Source organism: Papio anubis, chromosome 5, assembly GCF_008728515.1.
Source record: "Papio anubis isolate 15944 chromosome 5, Panubis1.0, whole genome shotgun sequence".
NCBI lineage: Eukaryota > Metazoa > Chordata > Mammalia > Primates > Cercopithecidae > Papio > Papio anubis.
In genome coordinates, this window is record NC_044980.1 from 69,810,969 (window position 1) to 69,835,628 (window position 24,660).

At 45.0% G+C, this 24,660-nt stretch overlaps 1 protein-coding gene across 1 annotated transcript; it reads left to right on the plus strand.

The window, feature by feature from the left end:
- Positions 1-2,408: 2,408 nt before the first annotated feature.
- On the plus strand, positions 2,409-17,803 carry F2RL1 (F2R like trypsin receptor 1). The gene is made up of 2 exons (XM_003899833.3): positions 2,409-2,692; positions 15,197-17,803. The coding sequence occupies exons 1-2, from the start codon at positions 2,611-2,613 to the stop codon at positions 16,306-16,308; spliced, it is 1,194 nt and encodes a 397-aa protein (XP_003899882.1). The 5' UTR covers positions 2,409-2,610; the 3' UTR covers positions 16,309-17,803.
- Positions 17,804-24,660: the final 6,857 nt, after the last annotated feature.

The window sequence follows — 24,660 nt, forward strand, 5'->3', positions numbered from 1 at the left end:
CCGAGGCGGGTGGATCACGAGGTCAGGAGATCGAGACCATCCTGGCTAACACGGTGACACCCCCGTCTCTACTAAAAAAAAATACAAAAAACTAGCCGGGCGAGGTGGCGGGCGCCTGTAGTCCCAGCTACTCCTCGAGAGGCTGAGGCAGGAGAATGGCTTGAATCCGGGAGGCGGAGCTTGCAGTGAGCTGAGATCCAGCCACTGCACTGCAGCCTGGGCAACAGAGCGAGACTCCGACTCAAAAAAAAAAAACAAAAACAAAGATAAAAAAACCCACCTGAACCCTGATGTATTGTTCTTTGAAAGAGGAAGATTCCACCTTAAAGGCAGTCATTCTATAGCACTTCCCATTTCTTAGGTGCTTACTATATACCAGAAACTGTGCTAAGAAGTGCTTTATGGACATTTAGCAAAGTGAATCCTCACAACCACCCTAGGAGAGAGGTACTAGTATCATTCCCAGATGACAGATGTAATACTAATAAGCTACAGGTGAGGAAATGGATGCTTGAATAGTTTGAAGGGACATCTTACCAATCAGTTATCTCCCCTGGGGAGGGACCTTCAGGAATGGCCTGATCCATATCAGGAGAACTGTCTGCTGTTCAGGATGTCAAAGGTTCCTGTTCCGCTTCTAGAAGTCAGCTTTTCCTGGGAGGAAAAGTGGGCATGGGCTGAAGTGAGAGCTGGGGTGCAGGTGGAGTATGAAGACTCCTCAGAGAAAGGAAATAAAATATATTTATTGAGCTTCTACCATGTATCCAACCCAGTCACTAGTCACTATTTTATCCTCAAACACCTTTAAAACACACACGTGTGTGTGTGTGTATATATATATAGTAACTTAAAGTTTAGAAAAGATAAGTAAACTTGGGATCACACAGATATGAACAAGGGGAGAAGCCTGTCCGGGTGTGGTGGCTCATTCCTGTAATCCCAGCACTTTGGGAGTCTCAGTGGGGAGGATCACATGAAGCCAGGAGTTCCAGACCAGACTGGACAAGATAGGGAGACCCCATTTCTATTTTCTAATATAAATTAACATAAAAAAGAGAGAAAATTTCTTTATACATTGAGCTGAAATTAAACCCCACTGTGGCTTCCACCTATTTTTGCTCTCTGGGGCTACTCAAAACACATCCAAATCCTCTTCTACAAGCGAATCCTTCAAATATTTGAAAACACCTATGTCTCCCTTCTGTGCTCTTCCGATACCAATGGTTTAAATTGGTAACAGTAGACTTTGTTTTAATAGATCTTCTAAAAAGCAAATAAAAAGTAAGACATGCGGGGTGCGGTGGCCATGCCTGTAATCTCAGCACTTTGGGAGGTGCAAGTGGGCGGATCACGAGATCAGGAGTTCGAGACTAGCCTGACCAACATGGTGAAACCCCGTCTCTACTAAAAATACAAAAATTAGCCAGATGTGGTGGTGCACGCCTGTAACCCCAGCTGCTTGGGAGGCTAAAGAATTGCTTGAACTCAGGAGGCGGAGGTTGCAGTGAGCCGAGATGGCGCCACTGCACTCCAGCCTGGGAAACAGAACGAGATTCCGACTCGAAGAAAAAAAAAAAAAGTAAGACATTACCAATATGATGCAAACCCTCGTGCACTCATGCACTTATCCCCAACCCCACACTTCTCCTCTCCCACCCCTTCTATCTGCTCATGTATTTATTTAGCCTATGGGATCCCAATACAGAGGAGCCCTGGTGGACGCATTTATAGTGCAGCAATGAATAGAAGACAGTGGCAGTCTTAGACTAGAGTTGAAATGTGATAAACACTTATATACTGTGTTTATAAACCGTGTAACTCTAACCAATTTATCTAGTCTTTCTAAGCTCAATTTCCTCGTCCGTAAAATGGGAAGAATAATCATACTTATCGCGCTGGTTGTTATAGGGATTAAACAAGATAATTCTCTAAAGCTTTGGCACTTGGCGCTGAAAGGAGCCATTCCATGTCTTCTTTCCCGCCCCGTCCCTTGTGCTCCCCACCGCTTTCGTGGTGTCCGCAGCTGCAGCTGCCTCTACAATAAAAAACGCATCCCTCCTCCTGCAGTGTCCACCGCACCGGGAAGCCCTCTCTGAATCAGTTACCAACCACAATTGCAGTGAGTTCGGATCGTGGCTTTCCCATAGTCAGGAAAAGTGAGGGAGACGCACGACCCGGTTCTCTAGGAGTAAGTAAAGGTTAAAGGTAGTTCGCGGCATAACCCAGGCCGGGATTAACCCGAGGTCCCAGCGCTCCTGCTATTTGCATTCCAAAGCGGACACCTCATGCGCTCAACCCCGCCCGCAGGCGGCTCCAGCAGTCTAGGAGACCTGGCGCGCGTCCGGGGACCCGGGGGAGCAGCCACGCAAGGCAGGTGACCGGAGGCGGGGCCAGGGCCCTCGTTCCGGTCCCGGGGCGTGGCCTCCCGCAGGTGAGTCCAGCGGCGCCTCGGGTTTCCCTGAAACCTAACCCGCCCTGGGGAGGAGCGCAGAGGCTGCGATTAGGGACAGACGAGAGGCTGACTTTCTCTCGGTGCGTCCAGTGGAGCTCTGAGTTTCGAATCGGTGGCGGCGGATTCCCAGCGCGCCCGGCGTCGGGGCTTCGGGGAGGATGTGGCGCCCCAGCGCGGCGTGGCTGCTGGGGGCCGCCATCCTGCTGGCAGCCTCTGTCTCCTGCAATGGCACCATCCAAGGTGAGAAACGTGGCCAAGGAGGGCTCTTATCGCTGAGGAGCTGGGGTCCTGGGCACGCTGGGCAGACGGTGATCCGGGCAGGTGCGCGAAAGGGGTTCTGCTGCCGGCACCCATCTCCACGAATCCCTTAGCCTCTCCTTGGTGGCTTTGATGGGGGGTCTCTGCGCCAAGGAGGCACCCAGGTGGGACATGCGGGAGCAGCTGAAGTTGGCAGAGCCCGGCAGAGGCAGAGACTTCCCCAAAGACCCCACTTCCCGTAGAGGCTGTCATGCTGGGCACCCCCAGGCGCCAGCGTGGGTTCGGGGAAAGGGAGTGAAGGAAGGAGTAGCTGTGTCTAAAGGGTACCCAGAGGACCCAGTCCCCTCCCCGGGCTTGGTTGCTTTATAAACACTAAGTCGTTAAGAGCTTTTCACTTAGTTTCCTCTCGCTCCCGCGGGGCCAGTGGAGTTAGCGAGCTGATTGCGCAGGGCAGGGCGGAGTGGGTGGGAACCGGCGGAGTGGGTGTGAACCCGCGGCCCGGGAGCCTTCTAAATTGTTTTTTGCGCCCCCCTCCCCCAACTACTGGAAGCCTTTCTTCGGGTTCTGCCCCTGGCGTTCGAGATCCACCCGGGGCCCGCGGCTCCTGGCACCCACGGTGGAAGGCCCGGGGTATGAAATTCAGGGCTGGACTCTGCTGGGTTCTGGTGGTAATGAGCGCTCAGGCCCGTTGGGCGTCACGAGGATTTACGAGCGGAACTTTTTGGACGCTGCCTTATATTTGACCAGTTGACTCTCTGGGCCTTGGGTTCCGGGACTTGCCTAGTGTGCCACCCGGAGCGACCACTGGCTGCCACCCAGGTCTGCAGGCCGGAGGCTGGCCGCCCTGGGAACAGAGCAGCACTTGCGCCCGGCCGCCGCGTTCCTTGGGTGTGCTGCTCCGGGTTTGCTCGAACTTGTACTGCTCGGAATGTGTTCTTCCGGGCCCAGCAGGCCTCGCTGTAGCCGTGGGGGATGTTTGACCTGCGATCGCGCCACTGTGATCCTAACCGAGGCCCCGCTGTTTGGGGCAGCCTGGGTAGCAAAGGGAGGTTTTAATTTCCCTCAGATGTTCAGACTTTCCGTAAAAGGCATTTCTCACTTTTATCCACCTCTTCATAAAGAGGAGGTAAAAGAGCAAGTCACAGTGGGTTGGAATTAGATGGAAGAATGTGATTCTTTTCCCTCTTCACTTAGGGAAAAGGGTGTTGTGTAAGCTTGAAAACTGTGCACTGCTGATATATTTTTTATTAATCAGCATCAGAATAAAGGCATTTAGTTCCAGGAAGTATTGAAAACTGTAATAAACACCTCTCCTCTATGTCCTTTAAAGTTGGGAACTTAAAATTCAGGAGCAGACCGGGCGCGGTGGCTCAAGCCTGTAATCCCAGCACTTTGGGAGGCCGAAACGGGTGGATCACGAGGTCAGGAGATCGAGACCATCCTGGCTAACACGGTGAAACCCCGTCTCTACTAAAAAAAATACAAAAAAATAGCCGGGCGAGGTGGTGGGCGCCTGTAGTCCCAGCTACTCGGGAGGCTGAGGCAGGAGAATGGCGTGAACCCGGGAGGCGGAGCTTGCAGTGAGCTGAGATCTGGCCACTGCACTCCAGCCTGGGCGACAGAGCGAGACTCCGTCTCAAAAAAAAAAAAAAAAAAGAAAAAAAAAAAAAAAAAAAATTCAGGAGCAAAGGTTAGTATGTGCAAACTTTAAAAAAATACGTGTTGGTATAAATGATTCAACATCTTTATGATTCAGAGGTCCCTCTAGGAAGCATGCCCCGATTATTTGGCTTGTTCTTGTTTACCCCTCTTGATGGGGGATTGGGAGATCCCTGGAGTATAAGGCGAACTTGATTTGACAATAAGGAAAAATCAGGTTACTTGTTAACTAGAGCCACTTAATATTGCACCTTGTTCCTCATCCTCCCCCCACCATACTTTTATTCCCTTGCAGGGTAACTTTCCCAAAGGGTTCGCGAAGTAACACTGAGAATTGATTTAGGCAGATGGAGCTTTCCTCCCACCTTAAAACTAAACTGATTTTAGTAAATACCGTGTCAGCAGCAAAGCTTTTCTGCCCTCAGGGTAGATCTTTGCTCACTGCCTTTTAACCAGTCCTTCTGCGTGCCCCTCAGGTGGCTGCAAGGCCGATTTGGGGTTTGATTTTCTTCCCAAAGCCTCACTCCGAAAGACTGCCTCATAGAAAGGAACTCAGCCTAGATCACAGCCTTCTCAGGGTACAGGTGAGAGACACTGAATTGGGGAGGAGGCAAGGCAAGGAAAACACTTGGAAGTCGCGGCCCCTCTTTCCCCTCACAATAGTAATTGGTAATTATTTGGGTAAATATGTTTAATACATGTCCTCACTGCATCGTTAACTCCTGGAGGCAGGGGACCCTACCATCCTTTCCATCATGTCTAGCATAGTCTCATCACCTATGGGACCTCAGTAAATAGCAGATGAATGAAGTGAGGAGTCTTGCCCAGAGTACCCTGGCTGGTCCATGTGGTGTTCATTTCAGTCAGCTTCTCTCTGCCACTTACTTATTTTTTTCCACCATTTTACAGGCCTAGGTCATTCCATTTATCTTTTTGAGACTGGAACTTCTGTTTTCTTTATAATTGGTTTGGTGTTTTTTTTGTTGTTGTTTTGTTTTTTGAGTCTCATTCTGTTGCCCAGGCTGGAGTGCAGTGGTGCGATTTTGGCTCATTGCAACCTCCATCTCTCCCTGGCTCAAGGAAATCTCCTGCCTCAGCCTCCCAAGTAGCTGGGACTACAGGCATGCACTGCCACCCCCAGGTAATTTTTTTTTTTTAGAGGGAGTCTCTCTCTGTCGCCCAGGCTGGAGTGCGGTGGCATGATTTCAGCTCACTGCAACCTCCGCCTCCCGGGTTCAAGCAATTCTCCTGTCTCAGCCTCCTGAGTAGCTGGGGCTACAGGCACCCGCCACCATGCCCGGCTAAGTTTTGTATTTTTAGTAGAGGCAGGGTTTCACTATATTGGTCAGTCTGATCTCAAACTCCTGACCTCAGGTGATCCACCCGCCTTCAGCCTCCCGAAGTGCTGGGATTACTATAGCCCTAGCTATAATTGTTTTTTAAATTATAAAAACAATATGTGATCACTAGGGAAAAATGAGCCAAAACAAAAAAAGGAAAAATTTAATTAAATCACCCTGAAATTCAGTACCAAAGTAGCCAGTGCTAACATTTCAGCTTATGTCTTTTCCCACTCTTTATTACATCCATGCACAAAATATGTATTCACAAATACAGAAAATATGTTTGTGCAAGTATGGGATTATATAAGCAGATCAGTATCATGTCAATACATATAAAACATTTTTAACGACTCCAAAATGTTATAGAAGGATGTATCAATTTTAAAAATTAGTCCTCTGTTGATAGACATGTGGTATTTCCAGTTTTTCTTTTTTTTATTTCCCCTGAGATGGAATCTCACTCTGTCACCCAAGCTGTAGTGCAGTGGCACAATCTTGGCTCACTGCAACCTCTACCTACCAGGTTCAAGTGATTCTCATGCCTCAGCCTCCAGAGTACCTGGGACTACAGGCGCACACCACCACACCCAACTAATTTTGCATTTTTGGTATAAATGGGGTTTTGCCATGTTGGCCAGGCTGGTCTCGAACTCCTGTCCTCAAGTGATCCACCTGCCTCAGCCTCCCAAAGTGCTGGGATTATAGGCATGAGCCACCGTCCCTGGCCAAAGTTTTGTAAAATGACAGAACACTGCAATGAACTGGAAGATAGGACTTTAAATTTGATCCTTTTGCTTGCCTTGTAGTTACTAAGTAACCTTGATAGATGATGTTTTAGTAAATCTGTATTTGACATTCTTATGGTTTCATTAGCTTGGCAAGTGTTGGGGAAAACAGTTCATTCTGAAAGAACACTTGTGAAAATGTACTAAAAGTTTAGGGAGGGGCACCCCACAATTGAAACCTTTGTTTTTTCAGTCTGTGCTCCCAAAGATTGGGAGCAGAAAAGAACATTTGGGGTGAGGGGATCATAGAGAACAGGGTGAAAGGAAGAGAGTTAATGCAAATAAAGTACTTGTTTTACACTTGGTTTGATGGGGAGGATGGGCCACAAGAGGAGTATACTTAAAGTAAAAATTAAATTAAAAATTTTAGACTGGGCGCAGTGGCTCACGCCTGTAATCCCAGCACTTTGGAAGTCGAGGCAGGCAGATCACGAGGCCAGGAGATCGAGACCATACTGGCTAACACGGTGAAACCCAGTCTCTACAAAAAATACAAAAAATTAGCCAGGCGTGGTGGCGGGCGCTTGTAGTCCAAGCTACTCGGAGGCTGAGGCAGGAGAATGGTGTGAACCCAGGAGGTGGAGCTTGCAGTGAGCCGAGGTGGTGCTGCTGCACTCCAGCCTGGGCAACAGAGCGAGACTCTATGTCAAAAAAAAAAAAAAAAGTTTTACATGCAGATTTTCCCAAAAATTGTGTAAATTAGAAGGGTCTAAAAAAAAAAGTGAAACTCATACTTTCTGTTCTCCAATTTCAGCACAACTTCTCAGGTTTTGTTTGGTTGGTTGGTTGGCTGGTTTGTTGGTTGGTTGGTTGTTTTTTTTTTTTGAGATGTAGTCTCGCTCTGTTGCCCAGGCTGGAGTGCAGTGGTGTGATCTCAGCTCACTGCAACCTGTGCCTCCCAGGTTGAAGTGATTCTCCTGCCTCAGCCTCTCAAGTAGCTGGGATTACAGATGTGCACCAACACCTCCGGCTAATTTTTGTACTTTTAGTAAAGCCAGAATTTTGCCATGTTGGCCAGGCTGGTCTTGAACTCCTGACCTCAAGTGATCCGCCTACCTTGGCCTCCCAAAGTGCTGAGATTACAGGGGTGCCTGGCCATCAGCTCAACTTCTCTATGCATAAATGATTTATAGGAATAGACGGAGCGTACTGTACTGTACGTACTGTGCTATGATTTATCTTTTTTTATCTAATCTATTCAGTCAGTGTATAGAAATTTGTACAAACCTTTTTTTTTTTTTTTTTGAGACGGTGCCTTGCTCTGTTGCCCAGGCTGGAGTGCAGTGGTGCGATCTCGGCTCACTGCACGCTCTGCCTCCCGGGTTTACGCCATTATCCTGCGGCTAATTTTTTGTATTTTTAGTAGAGACGGCGTTTCACCGTGTTAGCCAGGATGGTCTCGATCTGCTGACCTTGTGATCCGCCCACCTCAGCCTCCCAAAGTGTTGGGATTACAGGCGTGAGCCACTGCGCCCGGCCCTGTACAAACTTTTGTAGGAGGGGTAATTGAACTAGTCCTCCCCACCGCACTACTGCCCCCTCGCCCCCTGCAACCCCGCTTTTTTTTTTCAAAGAGACTGGTTCTGGCTGTCACCCAGGCTGGAGTGCAGTGGCAGGATCATAGCTCACTGTAACCATCTCAGCTCCCAAGTAGCTGGGGCTATGGCTAGGTTGCCATTATGCCTGACCTGAACTACTCCCCCTCTTCCCGCCCACCCCCAAACCCCAGATGGAGTCTTGCTCTGTCACCCAGGTTGGAGTGCAGTGGTGTGATCTCAGCTTACAGCAACCTCCGCCTCCCAGGTTCAAGCCATTCTCCTGCTTCAGCCTCCCAAGTAGCTGGGATTACAGGTGCCCGCCACCACACCCAGCTAATTTTTGTATTTTTAGTAGAGATGGGGTTTCACCACGTTGGCCAGGCTGATCTCAAACTCCTGATCTCATGATCCTCCCGCCTTAGCTTCCCAAAATGCTTGAATTATAGGTGTGAGCCACTGCGCCAGGCCCTGAACTACGCCCCTTTTTGATAGATGTTGAAATTAATACCGTTTCACCATGCTAGACAACGTTCCAGTAAATATTCTTGTACATAGAATAACTTTGTGCACTTTAGCTGGTAGGTGCAGGGCAAATTCCTAGAAGTAAATTGCTAGGTCATATGGCAAATACATTTAAAATTTTGATATGTTTTGCCAAATTACCCACCAAAAATATTATACTAATTTATACTCCTTTGAGATACAAAATTCAAATAATATAGAGAGGTGTAAAATAAAAGAAAAGTTCTCTTGTCCCCAGCTATTCTACTTCACAGAGCCAGCCACTTTTTATTGTTTGGTGGATATCCTTCTAGACTTCAGATTTTGCAAATTGTACATTATAATTTTCTTTCTTTTTTTTTTTGAGACAGAGTCTTGCTCTGTCGCCAGGCTGAAGTGCAGTGGCGTGATCTCGGCTCACTGCAACCTCCGCCTGCTGGGTTCAAGTAATTCTCCTGCCTCAGCCTCCCAAGTAGCTGGGAGTACAGGCACACGCCACTACGCCCAGCTAATTTTTATATTTTTTAGTAGAGATGGGGTTTCACCATGTTGGCCAGGATGGTCTCGATCTCTTGATCTCGTGATATGCCCGCCTTGGCCTCCCAAAGGGCTGGGATTACAGGCGTGAGCCACCGTGCCCAGCCAGTTTCTTTTTTCAATTGACTGTTTATTGTGGCTGTCTTTCCATTTCAATATTATTGGCTAGTACAATGTCTTCCCTTAGTGATGGGGACGATGCCAGGGACATGCTAAGTTAGGAATAGGAATAAGGAGCTGTTTGTAACTGAGTAGAGGATGCTGCCTTGAGCATCTGTGAGTGTGTATTTTTGCACACTTGGGCAATAATTGTTTATTACAGCCCTAGAAATGGGAATATAATTGTAGCCAGACACTATATATGTGTTTAAACTTCATTTGTGCAGTTAGTCTCTCCTCAACTCTGTGAAATAGAAATGATTTTACCTGGTTGACAATTGGGAGCTGGGATAGTATCGGTTCTCTAGACAAGCTCTGTGAGTTTTGGTGAGTGGTAAGGACGTTGTACAGAGTCAGAGCCCATGCACTGGGCTGAAAGGGCTTCAGAGACCTTCAAGTAGCGTCTTGACATTTACCAGTGTTATATAACAGTTAATACCAACAATAGTTTTGATGGAGACCATTAAAGGTTATATGTTGAAATATTCTAAGAAAAAAAATCCATTTAAAAAAAAAATTGTTATATTGCCTTTCCTTGTTCCTTTTTTGGTCTTTATTTTAGTGTTCTTATTTAAAATAGATTTTGAGCACTCTTTATGTGAGCTTTCCTGACTTGGTACATGCTTATTTTTATGGAGAATTTTAATCTTATAGCAGTATACTATTATAGTGAATTCCGTGTACCCACCACTCAACTTCAATAACTATTAACTGTCGGCTAATCTTGTTTCATCTATTCCCCAACCCACCTCCCACTCCTCTTCCCTGTTATTTCTTTTCTGTTTTTTCCCCTTTCCTATGATACTGAGCCTGTGTTTTTTTTTTAACAGCTTTACCAAGAATTCCATATCAGATAATTTACACACCATACAATTCACCCCTTTAAACTGTACAATTTAGTGGCTTTTAGTGTATTCATAGAATTATTCAACCATTACCACAAACACTTTCAGAACATTTTTATTACTCTGGAAGAAACACCTTAGCTGTCATTCACCAATCTTCCAGTCTTAGCCCTTGGCAAACGATTCTCCTGCCTCAGCCTCCCAAGTAGCTGGGACTATAGGCGTGTGCCACCACACCCAGCTAATTTTTGTATTTTTAGTAGAGATGGGGTTTCACCATGTTAGCCAGGCTGGTCTCAAACCCCTGACCTCGTGATCCGCCTGCCTCGGCCTCCCAAATTGCTGGGATTACAGGCATGAGTCACCGCATCCAGCCATATAGTAACTCTTTAACCATTTGAGGAACTGCCAGATAATTTCCCACAATAACTGTATGTTTTATTTTATTTTATTTATTTTAAATAGACATGGTTTCACTCTGTCGCCCAGGCTGGAGTGCAGTGGCACGATCTTGGCTCACTGCAACCTATGCCTCCTGGTTCAAATGATTCTCCTGTCTCACCCTCCCAAGTTGCTGGGATTACAGGTGTATGCCACCATGCCTGGCTAATTTTTGTATTTTTAGTACAGGTGGGGTTTCACCATGTTGGCCAGGCTGGTCTCGAACTCCTGACCTCAGGTGATCTACCCACCTCGGCCTCCCATAGTGCTGGAATTAGAAGTGTGAGCCACTCTGCCCAGCCGTGCGCCATTTTGTATTCCTACCAGCAGTGTCTGAGGGTTTCAATTCCTGTGGTTGTGAAATAAATCTCAGATATCATTTCATCCTAAAATATTTTAGAATGTATTAATAAAGTATGAGGGATTTCTTTTTCAAATATAAACATAATGCCATTATAGTATCTACTAACATTAATTTTTAATATAATCAAATATTCAGTCAGTATTCAAATTTCTTTTTTTCTTTTTTTTTAAGAGACAAGGGCCTTACTCTGTCACCCAGAGTGGAGTGCAGTGGCGCAATCTCACTGAATCATTGAACTCCTGGTCTCAAGTGATCCTCCCATTTCAGCTTTCCAAGTAGCCAGGACTACAGGTGTGCGCCACCATGCCTGGCTAATTTTTTTTTTTTTTTAATGTTTTGTAGAGACAGGGTCTTGCTATGTTGGCCAGGCTGGTCTCAAACTCTTGGCCTCAAGCAATCCTTCCACCTCAGCCTCAAAAAGCACTGGGATTATAGGCATGAACAACCATGTCTGGCTCTGCGTTCAAATTTCTAATTGTCTCATAAATGTCATTTTAGGCCGGGTGCAGTGGCTCATGCCTGTAATTCCAGCACTTTGGGAGGCTGAGGTGGGCAGATCACTTGAGATCAGGAGTTCGAGACCAGCCTGACCAACATGGTGATACCCCATCTCTACTAAAAATACAAAAATTAGCTGGGTATAGTGGTGCGCACCTGTAATCCCAGCTACTTGGGAGACTGAGGCAGGAGAATTGCTTGAACCTGGGAGATGGAGGTTGCAGTGAACCAAGATCGTACCACTGCCCTCCAGCCTGGCTGACAGAGTGAGACTCCATCTCCAAAAAAAAAAAAAAAAAAAGGTATTTTTATGGTTTGTTTGAATCAGGATTCAAACAAGGTACATACATATGACTGATATGTCTTTCAGATCTTCTACTCTATAAATTTCACCTCCACACCTTTCTTTTCCTTTTTTCTTCTTCTTTTTTTTTTTTTTTTTTTAAGAGATGGGGTCTTGCTATGTTGCCCAGGCTGGTCTTAAATCCCTGGTCTCAATAAATCCTCCTGCTTTGGCCTCCCAAAGTGCTGGGTATTGAAGGTGTGAGGTACTGTGCCTGGCTCTCTTTCTTATTTTTTGCCTTATAATTTATATTTTGTGAAAAACAGGCCCTTATCCTGTAGCAGTTCCCAGAGTCTCGATTTTACTGACTACATTCGTAGTGTTTAACACTTTGCCGCCTTCATTTCCATTAATTTGGTGTTGGATACATCCCACAATAACTGCACCAGTTGCTCAGTCTATAATGCTGATCAAGCACTGAATCCAACACCAAATTAATTTCCAGTGTGTTACTTTCTAATTGTTACATTGTTGTCATTCTAAGTTAAGTGGCCTGTGAAATCAATGTTAAAGAATAATAACTGGCTTTTTATGATAATGGAATAGAATACAATAGAAAGTATCAGTGCACCCTGTATAATAAGAATAATTATTATTTTGTGAAACTTTTTTCCACCATGGATATGTGTATTGGGAAATGGGTTACTATGTAGAATATGGTTCTTAGGCGTTATGGTCAAATATTTGAAGAACACTGTAATATGTAGGATTTTTTTAAAATTTAAAAACAACATACGTTCTTTTTGAAGAATTATTGAAAAAAAAATAGAACCATTAGAAATAGGACTATCCTAGGCATATTAGTTTCTTGTGGCTACCGTAACAAATTGCCATATACTAAATAAATATGTAAAACAACACATTTATTCTGTCAGTTCTGGAGGCCAGAAGTCTGAAATCAAGGAATTGGGGCCACACGCCCTCCAAATGCTCTAAGGGGGAGTCCGTTCCTCGCCTTTTCCAGCTTGCAGTGGCTGCCGGCATCTTGGCATTCTTGGCCTATTCCTTGACGTGACTCCAATCTCTGCCTCCATTCTCATGTCACTCACTCCTCTGGCTTCTCTTTTTCTGCGTGTTACAGATCTCTTTCTGCCTTTCTCTTTTTTTGTTGTGGTTTGATACAGACTTTAACTCTGTCGCCCAGGCTGGAGTGCAGTGGCACAACCTTGGCTCACTGCAACCTCTGCCTCCTGGGTTCAAGCGATTCTCCTGCTTCAGCCTCCCAAGTAGCTGGAACTACAGGCACACGCCACCACACCTGGCTAATTTTTGTATTTTCAGTAGAGACAGGATTTCACCATGTTGGCCATGCTTGTCTTGAACTCCTGACCTCAAGTGATCTGCCCACCTTAGCCTCCCAAAGTGCTGGGATTACAGGCGTGAGCCACCGCGCCAGGCCTCTGCCTTTATCTTAAAAAAGATACTTGTCGTTGGATTTAGGGCCCACCTAGATAACCCAGGGAGATTTTCTCATCTCAGGATCCTTAATTCTATCTGCAAAGACCTTTTTGCTAAATAATGTTCACGGAGTCTGGGGATTAGGACATAGACTTCTCTTTTGGGGGTACCACCTTTCAACCCACTACACTAAGTGAAAAGTGAAATGTTGATCTCTACATCCCCCAACACTCCACCCAGGCTAGCATCCCAAATAGAAGCGTTAAGATGTGAAAAATTCTGCGGAACATTAGTGTAAAGCTTCTAGTGGAAAAATGATGACCAAGCATAACATTATGAGATCAGAGCATAAGTAGGTTTAATATCCTCCCTGGTAATCTGCAGTGCCAGTATTGCCCTGTCTTCTCTGCCTGGTGAGGCCTACTTTTCCCCAGAATTAGAGTAAAATTCTTCGCTATCCTTAAATTGTCCTTATTTACTCCTGCAGGTTCATGAATACTTATGGGCAGAATGTAGGGAGGACATGCCATTCATTTCTTTGTGGTTTTTAAGATCAACTTCATAATATAAGAGAGGGAGAACAAGTTAGCTTGTCATGCTACATGCTTGGAAGTCAGAACACAAATCTGTCATCAGTACAGCCACCTGTCCAGGCCAGACAGTTTCCCTGCCAGCTGGCCTCCATGGGACGTTCTCCAGGAAGCCAGCACATGAACAGGGGAAATCCCTGCCCACTGTTGAGGCTATCCTTGTGGGTGAAAAGGGAATGTCCCTTGTGGTCCTGGGAATCTCCCTGTGGCAAGGTCTGAGTAGGGTATGATGAATTGAATAGTCCAGGATGGATCCTGGCTCAAGACTAGAGTGGAATAGAAGGCCATTATGAAGTGAGAAATTAGAAAACTGGTGTCAGGAGGGGGATCGCTATTTTACACACTTGAGAATTTGGAAAGGAATTACTGCACATTCCTAAACTGATGTCTCTGTTACCCAGGCTGAAGTGCAGTGGCATGATCTTGGATCACTGCAACCTCCACCTTCCGGGTTCAAGCAATTCTCCTGCCTCAGCCTCCTAAGTAGCTGGAATTACAGGCGCGCCTGGCTAATTTTTGTGTTTTTAATAGAGTCGGGGTTTTGCCATGTTAGCCAGGCTGGTCTCAAACTCCTGACCTCAGGTGATCCGCCTGCCTCAGCCTCCCAAAGTGCTCAGATTATAGGTGTGAGCCACCATGCCCAGCCAAACCAAATTTTACTAATTGATAAATCAAAGGACTGTTGTTGGTCATGTGATAAGAATAGCTAGAGCTGGGTGTGATGTCTCATTCCTGTAATTCCAGCACTTTGGGAGGCTAAGATGGGAGGATCACTTGAAGCCAGGAGTTCAAGACCAGCTAAGTTAACATAGCAAGACCCCATCTCTAAAAAAATAAAAATAAGTAAAATAAAAACAATAGCTGGGGACTAATGAATGTGGACAGTTTGTAAAAATAAATTGAAATATTGTTAGTCTTCTTTATATTCCTAGAAATAAATGTTCCACATGTATCCCACAACTCCTTACAACTCCCAGATACAAAAATACTCACTGTAAGAAAAAAACCCCATAAAACCAAACTAAACCAGACAATAGAAATCCCAATAATCTCATTACACAAAGAAAAGCCCCTATAAGCATTTTGTGTAATCCTCTAATAGTATATTTCTGTTTTCATCTAAGGTACTTTTATTTGAGGCTGGGCTCAGTGGCTCACACTTGTAATCTCACCACTTTGGGAGGCTGAAGTGGGAGAATCTTAAGGCCAGGAGTTTGAGAAGAGCCTGGGCAACATAGCGAGATCCTATCTCTACAAAAAGTAAAAAATTAGCCGGGTGTGGTGGTGCGTGCCTGTGGCCTGGCAGTTCAGGAGGATTGCTCGAGCCCAAAAGTTTGAGGCTGCGGTACATTATGATCGTTCCAGTACGCTCCAGCCTGGGTAAATTAAAAAATGAATAAATGAATGTACTTTCATTTGAACAAATCAGTGTTACTGCTGAAACATTTATTTCTGTAATGACCCTTGTCTTCCTTTCTTGAACAGGAACCAATAGATCTTCTCAAGGAAGAAGCCTTATTGGTAGGGTTGATGGCACATTCCACGTCACTGGAAAAGGAGTTACAGTTGAACAAGCCTTTTCTGTGGATGAGTCTTCTGCATCTGTCCTCACTGGAAAACTGACCACTGTCTTCCTTCCAATTGTCTACACAATTGTATTTGTGGTGGGTTTGCCAAGTAATGGCATGGCCCTGTGGGTCTTTCTTTTCCGAACTAAGAAGAAGCACCCTGCTGTGATTTACATGGCCAATCTGGCCTTGGCTGACCTCCTCTCTGTCATCTGGTTCCCCTTGAAGATTGCCTATCACATACATGGCAACAATTGGATTTACGGGGAAGCTCTTTGTAACATGCTTATTGGCTTTTTCTATGGCAACATGTACTGTTCCATTCTCTTCATGACCTGCCTCAGTGTACAGAGGTATTGGGTCATCGTGAACCCCATGGGGCACTCCAGGAAGAAGGCAAACATTGCCATTGGCATCTCCCTGGCAATATGGCTGCTGATTCTGCTGGTTACCATCCCCTTGTATGTCGTGAAGCAGACCATCTTCATTCCAGCCCTCAACATCACGACCTGTCACGATGTTTTGCCTGAGCAGCTCTTGGTGGGAGACATGTTCAATTACTTCCTCTCTCTGGCCATTGGGGTTTTTCTGTTCCCAGCCTTCCTCACAGCCTCTGCCTACGTGCTGATGATCAGAATGCTGCGATTTTCTGCCATGGATGAAAACTCACAGAAGAAAAGGAAGAGGGCCATCAAACTCATTGTCACTGTCCTGGCCATGTACCTGATCTGCTTCACTCCTAGTAACCTTCTGCTCGTGGTGCATTATTTTCTGATTAAGAGCCGGGGTCAGAGCCATGTCTATGCCCTGTACCTTGTAGCCCTCTGCCTCTCTACCCTCAACAGCTGCATCGACCCCTTTGTCTATTACTTTGTTTCACATGATTTCAGGGATCATGCAAAGAACGCTCTCCTTTGCAGAAGTGTCCGCACTGTAAAGCAGATGCAAGTATCCCTCACCTCACAGAAACACTCCAGGAAGTCCAGCTCTTACTCTTCAAGTTCAACCACCGTTAAGACCTCCTATTGAGTTTCCTGAGTCCTCAGATGGGAATTGCACCAGAGGATGTGGAGCCTGTTTAATGTTATGGGGACATGTCTCTTATTTCCTAACCAAACGCATCTCACCGCATACCATGTGGATGCAGCACCTCTTAGGATTGCTAGGAGCTCCCCTGTTTGCATGAGAAAAGTAGTACCTCAAATTAACATCAGTGTCCGTTTCAGAATTCCTCTACTCAGATGTCCCCAGAAACTGAACCAACAGAAGCAGACTTTTCAGAAGATGGTAAAGACAGAAACCCAGTAACTTGCAAAAAGTAGACTTGGTGTGAAGACTCACTTCTCAGCTGAAATTATATATATATATATATAACATCTGGGATCGTGATAGACTTGTTAGGGCTTCAAGGCCCTCGGAGATGATCAGTCCAATCGAATGACCTTACAAATGAGGAAATCAAGATAAATGAACTACCAGAATCAGGTTTCCAATCAACAGCAGTGAGTTGGGATTGGACAGTAGAATTTCAATGTCCAGTGAGTGAGGTTCTTGTACCACTTCATCAAAATCATTATGGATCTTGGCTGGGTGCGGTTCCTCATGCCTGTAATCCCAGCACTTTGGGAGGCCAAGGCAGGCAGATCACTTGAGGTCAGGAGTTTGAGACCAGCTTGGCCATCATGGCAAAACCTCGTCTCTACTAAAAATACAAAAGTTAACCAGGTGTGGTGGTGCACATCTGTAATCGCAGTTACTCAGGGGGCTGAGGCACAAGAATCAAGTATCACTTTAACTCAGGAGGCAGAGGTTGCAGTGAGCTGAGATCGCACCACTGCATTCCAGCTTGGGTGATAAAATAGTCATGGATCTTGTTAAAATGCAGATTCCTCAGATTCAGTAATGAGAGCTCAGACTCTGGGAACAGGGCCCAGGAATCTGTGTGGTACAAACCTGCATGATGTTTATGCACACGAAGATTTGAGAACCATTGTTCTAAATGCTGCTTCCATTTGACAATGATAGTTTTCAAAAAGAGAAGCAAACAGTGGTGTCTCTTTTATGTTCAGCTTATAATGAAATCTGTTTGTTGACTTATTAGGACTTTGAATTATTTCTTTATTAACTCTTTGAGCTTTTGTATATATTATTATTCAAGAAAAATACAATCAGGATTTTAAACGTGTAAATACAAATTTTGTATAACTTTTTATGACTTCAGTGAAATTTTCAGGTAGTCTGAGTAATAGATTGTTTTGCCACTTACAATAGCATTTACCACTTAGTATTTTAAAAAATTATTGTTGGAGTATTTATTGTCAGTTTTGTTCACTTGTTATCTAATACGAAATTATAAAACTTTCAGAGAGTTTGGACCACATCTCTTTGGAAAATAGTTTGCAACATATTTAAAAGGTACTTGATGCCAAACTGACTTTATACAATGATTATATTTGTGACTTTTAAAAATAATTATTTTATTGTGTAATTGATTTATAAATAACATAACTTTTTTTACAGCTTATTTCTGAGTTGTGTGTTTGTTTTGAGGGAAGGAGTGAGAGAAGGGAGGCAACAGCTTCACCCCTCTAAAAGGAAATGATGGACACTCACACCAAACTCTGTGACAACTGTTTTTCATTTAAAAATGTTTTTAGAGGACTGGCGCTGTGGCTCATGCGTGTAGTCCCAGCACTTTGGGAGGCCGAGGTGGGTGGATCACCCGAGGTCAGGAGTTCAAGACCAGCCTGGCCAACATGGCAAGATCCTGTCTTTACTGAAAATACAAAAATTAGTTGGGCGTGGTGGCAAGTTCCTGTAATTCCCAGCTACTTGGGAGGCTGAGGCAGGAGAATCGCTTGAACCTGGGAGGCGGAGGTTGCAGTGAGCCGAGATCGTGCCATTGCACTCCAGCCTGGGCAACAAGAGTGAAACTCTATCTCAAAAAACAAAAAACAAAACAGTTTTAGAATTCTTTCCACACCTGTATCTGTAGGTTGACCGCTTTTCAAGGATAGAGGCTATTTAACATTTGGTGTACATTGTGATGTATGTAATTTTTTCCCTACCAACGGCTCCTTAGGTTGTCATCCCCCCACCCTTCTTTTTTTGACTATTAAAACTGCTGCATCCAGAAGTCCAGACCGGGCTCGCTGACAGGGCCTCTGTTGTCCAGGTGTTCTCTTCAAGATTCCATTTGGCCATGCAGCCTTGGAGACATAGGAATGGGATGGAACTTGCTATGTTTATGTTTAATCTCTTACCTTATATGCGTAGTGTTTCTTTTGAGTTGCGAATAAATATTCTATTTTTGTTTTCTCAAAAAAAAAAAAGCTGTATGAAATATCTGTGTACAGACATCTGTGAGCATATTTTTTGAAGAGAAGTTTCCAGAAGTAGAATGGGCAACTCAAAAGTTAGATGCCCATTTTAAGTTTTGATAAGTCTTGCCAAATTGTCTTCAGTAGTGTATACTTCTACCAAAATGGTATATTTTGCACCTGTTTCCTGAAATGCTTATCCACATTCCATGCTCTCAATCTTTGGTTTCCCAATCTGATTGGGGGAAAAAAAAGTCATTGTTGTTTTATTGAAGCAGCAGCACAGCCTAGCGGCTAAGAATGCAAGTCCTGGGCTGGGCTGAATTCGGACTCCATCATTGCTTACATTAGGGACGTTTTTATTACCTCAAGCAGTAAGATAATAAAATGCGGCCGGGCGCGGTGGCTCAAGCCTGTAATCCCAGCACTTTGGGAGGCCGAGACGGGCGGATCACGAGGTCAGGAGATCGAGACCATCCTGGCTGACACGGTGAAACCCCGCCTCTACTAAAAAATACAAAAACTTAGCCGGGCGAAGTGGCGGGCGCCTGTAGTCCCAGCTACTCGGGAGGCTGAGGCAGGAGAATGGCGCAAACCCGGGAGGTGGAGCTTGCAGTGAGCTGAGATCCGGCCACTGTGCTCCAGCCTGGGCGACAGAGCAAGACTCCGTCTCAAAAAAAAAAAAAAATGCGACTCATTGTCAAATGGAGATAGTAGTATCTCAGTTTCCCCACTTGTAAAATTAGGATAATAGTATCTTCCTCATAAAGTTATGAGAATAAAAATATTTGGCACATTTATGTGGTCATAAATTTTAAATAATATTATTACTATGCTCTGTGGACGAGACCTGTTTTCTGCTCTGCCCCCTTTCACTTCAGTGTCACTGCTTTCTTTGCCTTCTCTGCTTTGAGTCTCGTTGCAGGCCTGAGAAGTTGTCCCCATTTGTCAGGTGAGAAATGGGAAAATGGTGGGAACAGGATAAAAGGGAGCAGGAACAAATAGCTCACAGAGACCTGAAGGCCATCTGTAGCTGACTCAGTGGAGAACATTCTTCTAGTGTTCGTCATTTCTTTTTTTTTTTTTTTTTGAGACAGGGTGTCAGTCTGTTACCCAGGCTGGAGTGCAGTGGCTATTTCCACATGTGATGCCACTACTGATCACTATGGGAGTTTTTCCTGCTGCATTTCCTGCCTGAGCTGCTTCACCCCTTCTTAGGCAACCTGGTGGTCCCCTTCTCCCTGGAGGTTACCTTATTGATGCTGAACTTAGTGCAGACAATGATCAGCATAGCCCACTACAGCCTCACCTTCCTGGATTCAAGCTGTCCTGCTTCAGCCTCCGTATTAGCTAGGGGCTACAGGAACATGCCAACACTCTTTTGTGGCTATACCCTCTTTTTGTGTGTGTGTATGTAACTATGCAAATCTCACTACAATGTGGCTATACTTTAAGAATAAATATGTGGCAGGGCACGGTGGCTCATGCCTGTAATCCCAGCACTTCGGGAGGCCGAGGCGGGTGGATCACGAGGTCAAGAGATTGAGACCATCCTGGCCAACATGGTGAAACCTCGTCTCTACTAAAAATACAAAAAATTAGCTGGGCGTAGTGGCAGGTGCCTGTAGTCCCAGCTACTTGGGAGGCTGAGGCAGGAGAATCACTTGAACCCGGGAGACGGAGCTTGCAGTGAGCCGAGATTGTGCCACTGCACTCCAGCCTGGTGACAGAGTGAGACTCCGTCTCAAAAAAAAAAATAAATAAATATGTATGCAATATGTGTACATACATATATACTTTAACTCCTAAATCAGTTTATATAAATTGTCCTCATAATTTTTTTTAACTCATTCACTGTTTCTCATTAATTTATTTTTATTTTATTTTTAGTGAGACAGGGTCTTGCTATGTTACCCAGGCTGGTCTCAAACTCTTGGCCTCCAGAGATCCTCCCACCTCAGCCTCCCAAAGTGCTGGGATTACAGGCATGAGTCACTGTGCCCTGACTATTTCTCATTATTTTTAATGACCAGGTAGTATTTCATGTATGAATGACCGACCCAACATTTAGTCAAAAGTACCTATTAAAGAGCAGATATTTTTCTTGGTTTATTTTCACCATTATTTTCACCAAGCCTTTGAATAAAGCAAAAGCTTTTTTTTTGTTTTTTTTTTTTTTTTTTGAGACCGAGTCTCGCTCTGTCATCTAGGCTGGGGTGCAGTGGTGTGATCTCAGCTCATCGCAGCCTCCGCCTTCCAGGTTCAAGTGATTCTCCTGCCTCAGCCTCCTGAGTAGCTGGGATTACAGGCATCTGCCACCACACCTGGCTAATTTTTTGTATTTTTGGTAGAAATGGGGTTTCACCAGGTTGGCCAGGCTGGTCTTGAACTCCTGACCTCAGGTGATCCACCCACCTTGGCCTCCCAAAGTGCTGGGATTACAGGTGTGAGCCACCACGCCCGGCCCAGCAAAGCTTTTCAAATCGTTTTGTTTTGCCTTTGAAAAGTGGCTTAGAAAAGTCCCTGGTCTGTCTGAATTAGGCCCCTGATTGGAAGTGTGAGGAACTCTGGCCCTAGCAGAGTAGTACCTTGGATGTGGTTGTCTTTGCTCTTGTGTTATATGTTATATTGTGGTTTAATTTCTCTAAACGGAGTCCTAAAATGTCTGAAAATGTAAATACTTTGAACTCCACAGGCTTATTTACTAACAGTGAGACCTCTTAAGTTGAAAGTGAACAAAGATTAGCAGTCCTGATGCTCAGAACAAAGGCCAGTGCTAAACTGATTTGGCTGGAGTTGTTTTATGGGCTTTTTCCTAGTGTGTCACCTCAGTGGTTTGCAGCAGGAGTTTCAAACTTGTAATTAATTTCCTGGTTATCAAGATTTCATAAACTTTAGGGCTATAATCTCATCAGTATGCATAGTTTAGTGATTACAACTTTGTTCCTGAAACATTAACCCTTTGGAGCCCCCTGAGAGGACTATAATTTATTGCAGAATCAAAGGTAATCCTTAGTGTCCTCCAGATCTTGATTAAAATGATGAGTTTTTGCTTTGGTGTTTAAATGTCTTCTCAAAGAGAAGTTTCTGATGTGTCCAGTCCTTTCCTGATCCCCAGTTTTGAAGACAAAAACCAAACCCTTAGCGATAAGGGATCTAGCCCCTACATTTTATTCAAGCCTTGGAACTTCACTGAGATGGTTGTCCTACTTAAATGTCAACAATTAGAGTGACTCAGACCAACCTTGGAAAGCCTCTCTGGAGGGACAGTTTGAAATATTCTATGATTTGAGTATGAGCTGCTCTTGCCTCTACCAGTGAGTCAATCTATGGACTCTTTCTCAGCCTCTGTCTTTATTGGTGAGAAATTAAGCCTGACCAGAGTTACAGACCACCTCCGGTAGAAACCACAGCCCATGCTTGTGGGCCCATCAAGAACCCAGCAGCAGTGTGGGTGGTTCATTCCTTCATCCTGTGAAAGGAAAATAAATCCTGGGGCCCCCAAATCACTAAGCTAAAGGGAAAAGTCAAGCTGGGAACTGCTTAGGGCAAACCTGCCTCTCCTATTCAAAGTTACCCCTCTGCTCACTGAGACAAATGCATATCTGGGCCAGACACGGTGGCTCACGCCTGTAATCCCAGCATTTTGGGAGGCTGAGGTGGGAGGATCACAAGGTCAAGAGATCGAGACCATCCTGGTCAGGAGTTTGAGATCAGCCTGGCCAATATGGTGAAACCCCATCTCTGCTAAAAATACAAAAAAATTTAGCTGGGTGTGGTGGTGGGCGCCTGTAGTCCCAGCTACTCTGCAGGCTGAGGCAAGAAAATCGCTTGAACCTGGGAGGCGGAGGTTGCAGTGAGCTGACATTGCACCACTGCACTCTAGCCTGGGCAACACAGTGAGACTCCATCTCAAAAAAAAAAAAAAAATGCATATGTGATTGCCTCCTTTTGAGAGGCTAATCAGAAACTCAAAAGAATGCAACCGTTTTGTCTCTTATCTACCCATGACCTGAAAGCCCCCCGCCGCGTCAAGTTGTCCTACCTTTCCAGACTGAATCTAAGTTCATCTCACATACGTTGATTGATGTCTCCTGTGTCCCTCAAATGTATAAAACCAAACTGCTGTGAGCACTGTGAACCCCAAACATTTGAGACAGTTCTCAGTTAATTTAGAAAGTTTACTTTGCCAAGGTTGAGGACGCATGCCTGTGACACACACAGCCTCAGGAAATTCTGACGACATGTGCCCAAGGTGGCCAGGGCACAGCTTGGTTTTATACATTTTAGGGGGACATTAAACATCAATTTATGTAAAATGTACATTGGTTTGGTCTGGAAAGGCGGGATAACTCGAAGCAAAGGCCGGAAAAGTGGGGAGGGGACTTCCAGGTCACAGATAGGTGAGACACAAACCCTCTTGCATTCTTTTGAGTTTCTTCCTTTCCAAAGAAGGCAATCAGATAACACATTTATCTCAGTGAGCAGAGGGGTGACTTTGAATAGAACGGGAGGCAGGTTTGCCCCGTGCAGTTTCCAGCTTGAGTTTTCCTTTTAGCGCAGTGATTTTGGGGGCCCAAGATATTTTCTTTTCACACCACCTTGGGCACAAGTTGTCAGGACCTCCAGAGGCTGTGTCACGGGCACGCGTCCTCAACCTTAGCAAAATAAACTTTCTAAATTAACTGAGCCCTGTCTCAAATATTTGGGGTTCACAATCCCACAAACATTCATTGCAACATTACTGCATTATTAAATGCAAATAATTAAATTAGGATTTCTACTTTAGCAGCTGTCCAGTTGAGGGGTTGATGTTCTCTGGAATACATCAATATTTAAAAAACAAACTGCAAAACCTAATCCTCCAGTATATGGGCTTCTCCAAAGCCTTTAAAGCATAGTCTATTTCAGAGCTAGATCTTGAGACTGGCAGAAAGTCAAAGTAAACGCGAAGGACAAGAAGGTTCCAGAAGGGCAGCTACTATGACTTACCCCTCTAACCACTGCTTTGTTTACACCATTGCTTGAGCCCAGCAGTTCAAGGCTGCAGTGAGCCATGAAGCCATGATCATGCCCGTGAGTAGCTATTATACTCCATCCTGATCAACATAGCGAGACCTCATATCTAAAAAATGAAAAATAAACAAAAAGCAGAACTGAATAGAATAGATGGCAAATAAGCATATTGAAGCATAAAAGACGCTTAGCATTAGTCATTAGAAAAATGCAAATTAAAAAACCCATACCAAGGCCTGGCGCGGTGGCTCAAGCCTGTAATCCCAGCACTTTGGGAGGCCGAGACGGGCGGATCATAAGGTCAGGAGATCGAGACCATCCTGGCTAACATGGTGAAACACCGTCTCTACTAAAAAATACAAAAAACTAGCCGGGCAAGGTGGCGGGCGCCTGTAGTCCCAGTTACTTGGGAGGCTGAGGCAGGAGAATGGCGTGAACCGGGAGGCGGAGCTTGCAGTGAGCTGAGATCCAGCCACTGCACTACAGCCTGGGTGACAGAGCGAGACTCCGTCTCAAAAAAAATAAATAAATAAAAATAAAAAAATATATATATATATTTGTAGTGATGGGGTCTCCATATGTTGCCCAGGCTATCATGAACTCTTGGGCTCAAGTAGTCCTCCCACTTCTGCCTCCCAAAGTGCTGGGATTATAGGCTTGAGCCACTGCACCCAGTCAAGAGGTTTTCTTTGTTTGTTTTGTTCTGTTTTGTTTTGTCTTGAGACGGAGTCTCACTCTGTCTTCCAGGCTGGAGTGCAGTGGCACAATCTTGGCTCACCACAATCTCTACCTCGTGGGTTCAAGTGATTCTCCTGCCTCAGCCTCCTGAGTAGCTAGGATTACAGGTGCGTACCACCATGTCTGGGCAAGAGTAGTTATTTTGAAAAGAGAGACATTTTAATCTTCAGAACATATCTTTGGCCCAATGCATTGGCTGGTGCCTGTAATCCCTGCACTCTGGGAAGCCAAGTTGGGAGGATCACTTGAGCCCAGGAGTTCAAGACCAGACTGGGCAGCATGGTGAAACCCCATCTCTACAAAAAAA